The sequence below is a fragment of the Dendrobium catenatum genome, unplaced genomic scaffold (assembly GCF_001605985.2).
Source record: "Dendrobium catenatum unplaced genomic scaffold, ASM160598v2 fragScaff_scaffold_1369, whole genome shotgun sequence".
NCBI lineage: Eukaryota > Viridiplantae > Streptophyta > Magnoliopsida > Asparagales > Orchidaceae > Dendrobium > Dendrobium catenatum.
In genome coordinates this window covers 575,975-588,338 of record NW_021319831.1, presented here as the reverse complement: position 1 = coordinate 588,338, position 12,364 = coordinate 575,975, and the positions used below count along the sequence as shown (strand labels likewise).

The 12,364-nt window shown below is 31.0% G+C and overlaps 2 protein-coding genes across 2 annotated transcripts in view; both read right to left on the bottom strand.

The window, feature by feature from the left end:
* Window positions 1-436: 436 nt before the first annotated feature.
* LOC110100013 (neutral/alkaline invertase 1, mitochondrial-like) lies at window positions 437-3,109 on the bottom strand. Its single transcript, XM_020827365.2, has 4 exons — window positions 2,747-3,109; window positions 1,626-1,791; window positions 1,308-1,519; window positions 437-950 (listed from the first exon to the last, which is right to left on the bottom strand). Exons 1-4 carry the CDS (start codon window positions 3,107-3,109, stop codon window positions 453-455), a joined length of 1,239 nt encoding a protein of 412 aa, XP_020683024.2. The 3' UTR covers window positions 437-452.
* Window positions 3,110-3,190: 81 nt separating this feature from the next.
* Window positions 3,191-12,364, bottom strand: part of LOC110101065 (urease-like) — a 15,960-nt gene continuing 6,786 nt past the window's right edge. The window contains exons 3-5 of the mRNA XM_028699703.1: window positions 10,829-10,866; window positions 3,353-3,491; window positions 3,191-3,259 (exon numbers count right to left, since the gene is read on the bottom strand). Of these exons, the coding sequence (XP_028555536.1) occupies window positions 3,191-3,259; window positions 3,353-3,491; window positions 10,829-10,866 (246 nt within the window). The remainder of the gene's footprint in view (window positions 3,260-3,352; window positions 3,492-10,828; window positions 10,867-12,364) is intronic.

Below are 12,364 nucleotides of genomic sequence, written 5' to 3'. Positions count from 1 at the left end.
TTCATCTTTGCTATATCTAATGCAGGGTGTGATAGAGAACAAATAGTAATTTGCTACACCGATAAGTGAAACATCAATAAGTAATAAACAAGATATAGAGGGTACAAATATATTATAAAATAAACTACAAATAAAAATATTGAATTCATGCTTAAATTTATAAAAAAAGAGTTGCAATAATTCAATAGGAAAAAGTTTTCAGAGGACAAACAACTCAAGTAAACAGCAAGTTGCAACCGACATGGATTATGTATAAGGAAACTGGGATGCCCATCTAGAAATAGATGTGGTAGTTATGTTATACATGAAATGCATCAATACTAAATTAAGCCCAAAACATACAAGGGAAGAGTATAGGAATTTTTCTTAAATGATTAATAAAATTTTGAAATAATTACTAATTAAAATTATCCATTTTATAAAATAAGCCAATAGTTTATACATACTAAAACTTACGTGTTCTTTGGATCACTTCCGGTGATTATGCGCCATTCGTCATTCTCCAATGCAGGGTAACATATCTTTAGAGGCATATTTCCCACAAGATCATCCCATTTGTCCTCTATAAGATTGAGGATGCCGTCAGCTTGCCAAGGTGTGGTTAAGGATGAAGTTATGGCCCAGAGATTTCCAAGCAAAAAGAACCTGAAATCCATATGAGCAGGCTGCACGTTTCCAATAAGATAGCCTCCTTTATCAGGAATCCAATTCACTAGCCATGAAGGAATCTGTTCAGGATATATATTGAACTTGTTTGCAGCATCATATGAGTACTCTTCTGTCTTATATCGATAAATCTCATTAATCTTCTTCATGTCCACCCAATAATACTCTCTTATGTGAAATGATAATGCACTGAGCCGATTATTGATGGCATGAATTAGTTTCTTTGACCCTTCATTAGGAGTGATCATTTCACGGGAGCACCGTAAAGCTGAGTAGAACAAAGACTGAAGCAAAAAATTCAACAAGCTTATCAGCCCAAAAGTGCACCTCTAAGAGACATTTGTTGATACAAAAATGAAGATAAAAATGAGCATATCCTATTTATTTATTTATCATGGACTAGTTGGCATGTACATTGAACCTTAATGTGACAATGAGATTGACTATTCATTTAATTTAGCATAGAGTTCTATCAAAATCAACTATGCTATTATGGTAAAGCACTTGTCTTGCAGATGCTATTTAGCTATTCTACAAGTGCTTCCATAAAATATCATCAGGAACTGCAACCCTAGATCAAATCCTAAGATTTAAAACATGCGTATTTTGCAAAATAAGATATCCAAATGAGTTCTACTAACTTGGATTTCAAGAGGATGGCCATGGATGCCCATTCTTCTATCTATCATGCAAGAGCCATCAGTTACCAGGAGAGTTGGAAACATGTCAAAGCCATCTGTTAAACATAAATTCAAGATGAGTCTGATCCCTGTTTGTACATCAACACGTTCCTGCAATGCATAGTCTCCAGAGATCTTTCCATAAGCTCTCAGCAAAATGATCCACCACAATCCTATGAGAAAAGCAGGAGGATTAATCCATTTTCATCTTCAAGGAATTTAGTTCACTTTTGATCAAATGAAATGGAGGAAAATTTTTCAGCAAGTCAAAAGGCTAACCAGAATCAACCGGGGCTACACGTCCAATGGCCGACTCACCAAAATCAGGATCAAGAACCTCCTCGTATGCTTCCTTGTCATCACTCAAAGGCAGGGTTCGAACCTTAAAACTGGCGGGCATCAATCCTTGCCCAGGGCTGTAGCAGTCAACAGTCTTTTCCCAGCTCTAAATGTTAAAAAATATAGAAAGAGGCTGTAAGAAACTCAAGCTCGCCATACCTTCAAAGCTAGTAAAATTCAATAGAATTTAGAACGCTAGAATATATACAAAATGTGGACGTATGAAAAAACAACTGTTTAAACTCTTGTTCAGTTTGCAATCAAATCTTTCCATCAAATGTCATTCTTAAATATTTACAAAATTTAAAAGGAATGTCCTTTAGAACTTCTTCAAAACTTTAAAACAGTGCCAAAATAGTAAAGGACATTAGATTAATCCAAGCATTAGCTAATTCACAAGGAATCAAATATTGTTTCACTAATTCGGATTTCGGAATGAAAATTTTTAAGATTATAGCAATAACATGAAGGGAATTTCAATGCACAAAAAGACAAGATGATGTTTTTTCTATCAGTAAATTGTAAATAACAGTTGTTAAAAGAGATTAATTTCATTCAGTGAATATTGAGAATAAAAATGAAAAACATAAAATAACCTTAAAACAGTTGAAGGGTATTTTAGGCAAAGTACATCTGTGCCCAACGGCCCATCGAACATCGCGTATAACAACAAATATCCTAAATCCAATCGCACATTAGCATGTACTGATAATTCATCCCAAAAAAAAAAACATGTACAGATAAGTATTCTTAGAATCATAAAACGTTTTTTTTTCCTTAATTTCCTAATAATTAAGGAAAAAATCTTATATTTCAAGGAGAGGGCTCATTTAAGATCGAAGGCATGCAATTCAAATTTCAAAAGGAGATGTCTTATTAATTTCACAACAAACTGGTAATAATAACTCAGCTGCCAGACTAGAATCAACAAATCCCAACTAAATTAGTACCAATTATATACTCCTAACCACAATAATAATCAATTATTAGGACATGCAGAAATTTAATCCAACACAATTCCTTAACAATCCAGAATAGATCTCCCTTTCCGCAAAATTTACCTGCAATTGCAACGTGTGAAGTAGAAAATTCCTGACAATCTCCGTCTCCCCCTTGAGTAGAAAAGCCAGCGCTGAGGGCACGAAATCCCTAATAAAAACCTGATCGTAATTAAGCATCTGCCCTCCATTCACCGGATCGTCGGCCGCCAGCGTTCCCACCGGAGTCCCGCAATACGTCACCACCGACTTCTTCAACAATCTCCACGCTTCCTTCTCCTCCTCCGTCTCATGCCTCCCACTAGCCAGCTCCTCCTTCTTCTCCACCTCCGGCGCTGGCCCGGGTTCCACCCTCTCGATCACGATCGGCTTTCCCGCGAGCCCCTGCTCATAGATCCGATCGAAAGCCCACTTTTTCCTCTTCATCGTCCTTTACCTAGATCACTCTTCACTCATAGCCGTACTTGATTCCACTACTCACAAGCTCCCATCAAAATCTTCTTCCACTCAGCAGAAGTTTCTTTGCTTCTTACCCACCAAGAACCAATTCTCCTCAATGCCACTGTTCTCTCGCGGCTGCAAGTTATCACAGAAATTCTACTTCGCTATATGCTCCTCTTCCGTCTTCTATACTCACAATGCAGCCGATCAAATAATACCTGCTCTTACCCGATCCCTGTTCTCCACTCCTTGCTTCACTTCTACAGCCAATCCTTCCTTCACAAGTCGAACCCTCACTCCTTTCTGCTTATCACACACATACTCTACTAAGACCACTCCACTTTCTACTTCACGCGCAAACAGAAGACTGATATGAAAAGACCAAATGGGAAGAGATATACTCCTATTAATGTGAAACGAAACTATTGAACAATCGTATGTTTTTTATTTGTAAATACTTGGTTTAATATTTATAATAATAACATTAATTACTAATTTATTTTAACTTAACTGTTAATACTAATTTAACATTAAATTAACCTTACATTTTAAAATAAATTTCAAGATATGTTTAATTAATTCTAGTTTTTACATACCTGAATTTTTGTCTTACAAATCTTCCCTCATTATTAGAATTTTGCCCCCGAAATTCAACTTTTCATCATTTCTCAATTAGGTGAGGAAATTTTTGCCTCATGTATGCCTCTTTTTCTCATGTACCATGCTTTAATGACCATTTTTTTCCATTTCACTTTCGCATAATAAGGAATTATTTTGCTTCTCAAATTACGAACATGTCTTTTTAATATCTTTTCTGGTACCTCAACATATGTCAGATCATTTTGAAGCTAAATTTTATACTATGAAACTCTTTGATTTTCATCTGTAATTCATTTTCTGAGCATTGACATGTAAAAAATATTGTGTACATCAGACTTGTATGCAAGTAGTACTAGTTTGTAAGCAACTTGGCCCACTCTTTTAATAATTTCAAATGGACCAATATATCTAAGATTTTATTTCATCTTAAGCCAAATCTAGAAATAACTTTCATAGGTCTAACGTTTAAGAAAATAAAAACCCACTTCAAATTCTTTTAATTTATGTTTAGGATCATAGTATTTCTATGGACGATCTTGAGCTGCTTTTAATCTGTCTCTAATTAATCTGACTTTTTCAGTGGTTTGATCAACTAACTGTGACCTAATAATTCTCTCTCTCCAATTTCAAACCAATTCAAAGGAGTTTTATAGTTTCTTCCATACAATAACATACAATGCCACATATGGTTCCTTCTTCATACTTCATTAGTAGCTATTATTGTAATTGAATTCTATAAAAGGAAAATGATCTTCTCAACTGCCTCCAAAATCCAGCATACACAATTTAAGCAAATCTTATAGTACTCGAATTAGTCTTTCTAATTGTCCATCAGTCTGTGGATGAAATGCAGTACTGAATTATAATTTTGAGTCCAAACTTTCATGAATACTCTTTCACAGTTTATATATGAAATATCCATCTCTGTCAGACATTATGAGTTTAGGAATTCCATGCAATCTAATGATTTCTTTTAAAAATAATTTAGCTAATTTCTCAACTGAATCAGTCTGTCGAATAGGTAGAAAGTGTGTTGATTTTGTTAAACTATCAATCCCAACCCAAATGCAACCTTACCCTTGCCTTGATCTGGAAAATCCTGTAACAAGATCCATCGTTATATCTTCTCACTTCCATTTTGATATTGTTAAGGATTGCAACATACCAATAGGTTTATATTATTTAGCTTTAACAACTTGGCATTTCTCACATTTTGCCACATAGTTTGCTACCTCTCTCTTATTCCAGGCCACCAAAATAATATATTTAAATCTTTATGCATCTTCGTCTGGATGTATTGAATAACTTGAGTTATGAGCTTCATATAAAATCTCCTAAACAATGTCTGATCATTTTAATATCCACAAATATATATCACTCCTGATCTATTCATCTACACTGGGTTCTTTTCTTTTTTTTTTTTGTACTGTCATTGTTCAATAAACTTTTGATATCCAACATTAATCTTTTGAGCTTCACTGATTCTTTCTTCTAAAGAAGGATAAATAGTTATCTAATTTAAACTACTAGAATTATGATCACTCTGCATTCTGACCTCCATCTATAATGCTTCCATATCTTTAAAGCAATCATCATATCAATACTACAATCAATACAGAAATCGTATAAAATATCAAATCAAAACATTGGTAAAGACAAACGAAATCATATAAAAATAAATGTATATGTGTATTACATGCTCAGAAATATTATATAAGTGTCAATTTAGTATCAATGTCTAGCGCATATGCTCAATATATATCACGGGATCAATATATTAATAACAGTAGAACAATAGTACCATCAACATCATGTGTGGAAGTAACAGTAAAGCTATATAATGGTAATGATTTAGTATTATTCATCTTAATAATCATATTAAACAAATAAAAGTCATGGCTATAACATTGTTTTACTAGTATCAGTGTTAGTATCAGTAATCTGTTAGCTCGGTAAATAGAGTCATCCATCTTTACCCATCAGCACAGAAATAGTTTTTTACAACTCACAATCAGTATCATATAAATCAGTCGAGGATAACATTAAATCACAATATCTAAAAGAAAACCTGTCGGTCCACCATCATTTATAAGTCAAGCCAACGTTAGTGAATAATCAGTCTTTACTTATTTATTTTTCACGCACATATTATTATTAGCACTCGTTTTCAATGCATTATAGTAAAGTAAGTATAATTATGCTTAATTTAGAAAGTGTCAAAATGTCCAAATGACAAGTAACAAAAAATCCTACTGTGTAAAACTTTACTTTTTCAGAAATTTAATCAAATTAGCAGAGATTGTGTAAAACATCATTCTGAGGCTTTAATTGAACTAAAACTTTATTTCTAAAAGTCAAAATAATTTTTTGAATAGGTAAAAATCGCTCCTTTTTCAAGATCATACGACAAAAAATCTTAAATAAATACTCAAAACGTTCATAATCTCTATAATATATAAAATTAACTGTTGAAAGTTTTACCAATACAATATTATCCTCATTTTTTGGTAAAAGAAATACAAATTTGATCGAAAAATTATCAAAAATATAAAATTATTAAAATAAAAAATAGGGTAAATATTTCTTACACTGCGAAGGGAAAATTTTTCTATAGGCTGGATTGACGAAAATTGCTTCGCGATCTCCAAATCTTAATCTTCCATTTCTCTCTCAATTTTCTCTCATATTTCCCTTTTCATTTCTCAGTTATCCATTAAACAAGAGGAAATGGATTTAATAAAACTTAGATAATGCTTTAAGATATTTTAATAAAATATTAATAGAATTAATTTAATTTAATCTATTTTTAATATAAAATTCATATGAATCTTTTTTAGGCTTAAAAAATTATAGAAAATATTCACAAAATAGCTCATTTTATTTAAAAATATCAGTGAAATTGGTTTGTAAAATGCATTCCTAACGATTCTAAAATCCTCATTTGTATCAATATGTGTAAATTTCTTAAGTATTTTCATTAGTGCTCAAAAATTATGAAATAAATCTTGTAATTAAAATAATATAACATCAATGGTACGCCAAAGACGATTTGTGGTTTTTACTTATAATTACTCTTAAAAATATTTATTTTCCTAGATCAAAATACGGGCTATTACATTAACTATCTGGAAGCATATGTGATTACATTTTTATTCTGCATCAACACATAATCCTCAGTTTCAGAAGGAACTGTCAATACTAGTGCAGGTGTTAAACACCTTTTTTAGTTCTAGAAAACTTTGTTCACATTCCCCTATCCATTCAAATTTAATATCCTCCTGAGTCAACCTAAAAAAAGGCAAAACAATTTGAGAAAAGCATTTTGCAAATCTTCTGGAATAACTTGCTAATCCCAATCAGCTCCGGACTTCAGTCATATTTGCTGGTCTTAGCCATTCAACAACTATTTTTATCTTTTATGGATATACTAATATACCTTTACCACTTACAATGTGCTTCAAAGAATGAAATTTTCTTTAGTCAAAATTCATATTTAGAATATCTAACAAATAATTCATATTTCTTTAATAATCCCAGAACAATTTTCAAATGTTCTACATGCTCATCATCATTCTTGGTGTAAATCAAAATATCATCTATAAAAATAATTACAAATTGATCAAGATAAGGGTGAAAATTATATTCATTATATTTATCAATATGCTGGGGCATTGATTAGTCAAAATGACATAACAAAAATTTTATAATGCCCATACCTGATATCAAAAATTATCTTCTAAATATTACATTCTTTTACTCTAACTTGATGATAACAAGATCACAAATCAAATCTAGAGAATATAGAAACACCTACTAACTGATCAAATAGATAATCAATTCTTGGGAGATTGTACTTGTTTTTAAAGGTCACTTTATTTAATTTTTTGTAATCAATACTAAGCCAGATCGAACCATCTTTCTTCTTGATAAATAACACTAGTGCACTCTAACCTAATAATTATCATCTTTCTTTTGTATATCTATTGAAAATTCTACCTTTCTTTTTGGAGGTAAACTATCCCATTTCATAGAGAAAATATTTAGAAATTCATTTACTACAAGAATATAATTTATATCATCATTTACTCTTTTGCTAGCTTCTAACTTTGCTAAGAAAATTAATTTACCAGCTCTAATAATTTTGTTCACTTGACTAGAAGCAATCAAAGATGAAATTACTTCTCTTTCACATTGAAAATAAAATATTTCTTCTCCATGCAAATCAAATCTTACTCTTTTCTTCTAGCATTCAATGGTAGCAAAGCCTTTAACCAACCAATTCATTTCCAAAATTATTTCAAATTCTACTAACGGTAAGACTATTAAATCTGATTGGAATTCCCTATCGGCTATCATAATAATAATTGAATATGAAGCACTGAAAAATAAAAAAATTCTAGCATGTAAGAGAATGTTCAGACCAGGAGTAAAGCACTGAAAAATAAAAAAATTCTAGCATGTAAGAGAATGTTCAGACCAGGAGTAAAAGCATTATGTTTCATATGTAATTTTTTATTGAATACCTCAGATATAAAAGAATGAAGTGGATCATAATCAAAAAGAACTCTAGCAGGTATGTCTGAAATATTGATAATGCTTGTCACCACTTTAGAAGATTCCTTGGCTTTTAGAGAAGTTAAAGCAAGAACTCAAGTTGGTGCTGATCTCACCGCTTCTCCTAATGCTTCTCCTTTTTTCTTAAAAGTTGGTTGGCTCATTTGTGGCTTAGCAGTCTTGTATTGCTCTATCCTCTAAATACGTTTAATTCTCTGACTTCTTGGATGTTTTTCGAACAATTTCTTTTGATATGTCTAGGCTCACCACACAGATAACACTTTCCTGAATTTATTAGACATTTTTCTGGATGAGACTTTCCATAATTTTCACAGACTAGTATCACACAAAACCCTGCAGATTGCTGTTGTTGACCCTGATGAAATTTCTACATTTTTTATTAACCACTTCTATGACCACTTTTTGCTTTCAACCTCTCATTTTTGTTTTACCATATCCATATCATGCTCCAAAAATCTAGCACATTCAACAAGTTCAATGAAATCTTTTATGTGAAGATGAATTAGAGGTTGTCTCAATGAATCTCTGGGGCCTTTTAAAAGTCTATAACATTTTTCAATTGGAGTACTGATAAGTTGTGGGGCATAAATTGATAAAGATGTAAACTTGGATTCATATTGAATAGCAGTCTTGGTGCCTTGCTTTAAGCTGACAAAACTCTCTTACATTGTCTATATTGCCAAAGGAGAAACATACCACTCCATGCAAACATGTTCAAATTTCTCCCAAGTAATTAGTTCTTCAGTTCTACCTTCAAATTTTTTCAAATGTTATCCCCTACCGTCATTATACCTCACCTTCCAACATAAAAAACTGCAAGAGATACACCTCTGTCCCTAGGATATTTCATCCAATTCAATGTTTTCTCAATCTTGATTATTCAATCCTTAGCGGTTCTAGCATCTGTATCTGCACTGCTACCAAGAGTTGTAGGAGTGGCTAGTATAGCTACAGGTGGAACACTAGGTGTTGCAAATCCTACCAAATACTACATCTTTTCCATCATTTGAATCATCATATTCATCATCTGCTTTTGCATCATTGTAAAACCCGAAAATGCCGTCTAAGACCTAGTAGGGCTGCAAACGAACCGAGCCGAGCCGAGTATATGAGTGTTCATGTTTGTGTTCATTTAATATCAGCTTGTTCAAGTTTGGTTCATGTTTGTTCGAGCTTTAGCGTTTATGTTCATGTTTGGTTCATTTAAATTAAGGAGTGTTTATGTTTGGTTCATATTCAGTTCATGTTCGTTCGTTTAGTGTTTATCGAGCTTGTTCGCGAACATATTTAATGAATTTTTTTAACTATCAAACAAACACGTTCAGGAACATATCTATGAACAAACACATTTATAATAAAAGCAATTGTCTATATAACAAAGGTAATGATTATTTATATTTATTAATTCTATAGTCAAATATTAATTATTCTTATCAAGCTTATTCACGAGTTCAAAATAGAACATGAATCGAGCTTTTATTGAGCTTCTTATCGAGCTTAATGTCGAGCTTGTTCATGAACTTCAAATGATGTTGTTCGCAAACATAAATGAGCCAATGCATTAATGTTCAAGTTTGTTTATTTAAGAATCAAGTATTTAAAATAATGTTCAAGTTTGTTTGTTTAGTTAATTAAACGATCGCAAACGAGCTTTAATCGAACCGAACAACGAGTAGCTCGCCGAACATTTGGTTCGCTTGCAGCCCTAACTGCTACCAAGAGTTGTAGGAGTGGCTAGTATAACTACAGGTGGAACACTAGGTGTTGCAGATCCTACCAAATACTACATCTTTTCCATCATTTGAATCATCATATCCATCATCTGCTTTTGCATCATAGTCTCTATCATTACACTGGCAATGTCAGGTGCTGCTGGTAATTGTCAACTCTGTGTATTGCTATTAATTGGTGTAATATTTTCAGGACCCTTTGGTCTCCTATCGTTCTGAGAAGACTAACTATTACTCCCTTTAAATACCCTTTTAGCCATTATATATGTTATACATTACATCATGAATTATGCATTTATATAATCATACACACATATTAACTTGTTAATGTTCTATGCCAATTGCAAGCATGATCGAAAGTTAAACTCATGACTAACTTATAAACACCACTCTCACCTAAGCTTTGTTATAATTAATTCAAATTTAATTCTCTTTCCTAAAACTATTCAATCTATTTCAGCTTCTATAATTAAATCCTCCAAATCTTAATTCTTTATCTGATACCATTTTTGTAACACCTCACGATGGGACCTACAATGTAGAATGAACAGAGAAAATATAATATTTATAATTCTTAACATCTAATACTTTTAATCATTTCCATATATGTATATATATGTTCCAAGCATAGTATAACACATTTTTTGAATAAACGAAAGCATCTAAATAGTCTTTGTTGTATCACAAAAGTAATTACATAGCCATTAAGAGAATTCAATATTACAATAATTTAATAATCTACATATTTTAGATGTAGAATTACATATACTGCTAAAAATAAAACTTAAAATTTACTAACCTGAGTCTAAACTGCTTCAACTTTTTCCTTGTGTTTCCCTGTAACAACAGTAAATATAAAACTTCTAAATAATCATACTACATTTTATTTTAAATCTCAATTATTCAAACATACATGTGGTTGTTCATATATGAATACTTGGATATATACTCATATTCAATAAATTGAATAAGCTTAATATTTTTCCCCCTTCAATTCATTCAATTAAAAGTGTATATATAACTAAAAGTAATAACATTTGTTTTTTTTTTAATTTAAAATTGCATTTCTTATCTCTTTGACGAGTTCTCTCCTCAATTCCAACGTTTTACCCCATTTTTCTTTTGTAAATTACTTTGTGACCTCTCCTCTGTATATACTACTTATTATAACAAAATTGATATAAGTATCTTTATAATTTGAAGGATAATGTTATAAAAATTAATAGAATTGGAGACAGAATTATAATTTTAAAGATTGTTGTTGATGCTAAGATTGTTAATATTATAAGTGCTTATGCACCTCATATAAGTTTGGATATGAGTTCAAAATTAAAATTTTAGAATGACTTAAAAGAATTAATATAAAAGATACTTCTTGAAGAAAGAGTTGTTATTGGATGAGATTTAAATAGACATGTTAGTAGAGAGGTAGATAATTTTAAAAGCATCAATGGTGGCCATGGGTTTGGAACGACAAATGAAGGTGATAAGATTATATTAGATTTTCTTTAGCTTATGATTTCTTAATAGTTAATACTTTATTTAAGAAAAGAGATGAGCATCTTATTACTAATAAAAATAGATATAGTAAAATGCAGATTGGTTTTTTTTATAAGAAAATTAAATCGTTTAGATTGAAAAGATTGTAAAGTTATTCCAAGTAAAAATTTATGTACCCAACATCGATTATTAGTTTTGAACTTTAAGATAAAAGTGAAAAAAATAAAAAATAAAGTTAAACAATTTTTTAGGATTAGATGAGGCATTTAAATATTATTAACAAAAATATTTTTGAGAATAAGATTTTAGATCTTAAGATTTTGTCAGTGCATGAGGATGCTAATATTATGTGGAAAAAAGTGACTTGTGATATGAAGAATATTGTAAAAGATGTGCTTGGAGTTTCGAATGGAAAAGCTTCTAATTATAAAAATAGTTGGTGGTGGAATTCAAATGTGCAAGAAAAGATAAAAAATAAGAAGATTGTTATAAAAATTAGTTTAGATATAAAAATTTTGATAATTGAGAAAGTTATAAAGAGGCTTGTAAGGAATCTAAGAAAGCTATTTACGATGCAAAGAGTTTAGCTTTTAATGATTTATATAATAGATTAGATTCTAAGGAGAGAGAAAGATATATGTATAAGTTAGCCAAACAAAGAGATAGAAGTAGTAAAGATTTAGTTCAAGTGAAATGTATTAAGGATGAAGATTAAAAAATACTTTTCTTAGAAGATAACATTCAACAAAAGTGGATGAGGTATTTTGCTAAACTTTTTAATGATGAATGTAAAAATACGATTGACTTTAGTAACTTTATCACCCTAAATGAAAAT

Coding starts and splice junctions, on each gene's coding strand:
- LOC110100013 (XM_020827365.2), bottom strand. CDS start 3,109: ATGAAGAGGAAAAAGTGGGCTTTCGATCGGATCTATGAGCAGGGGCTC. Junction 1,792..2,746: donor TTCACACGTTGCAATTGCAG/GTAAATTTTGCG, acceptor TTTAACATTTAG/AGCTGGGAAAAGACTGTTGA. Junction 951..1,307: donor GCCATCCTCTTGAAATCCAA/GTTAGTAGAACT, acceptor TTTTTGCTTCAG/TCTTTGTTCTACTCAGCTTT.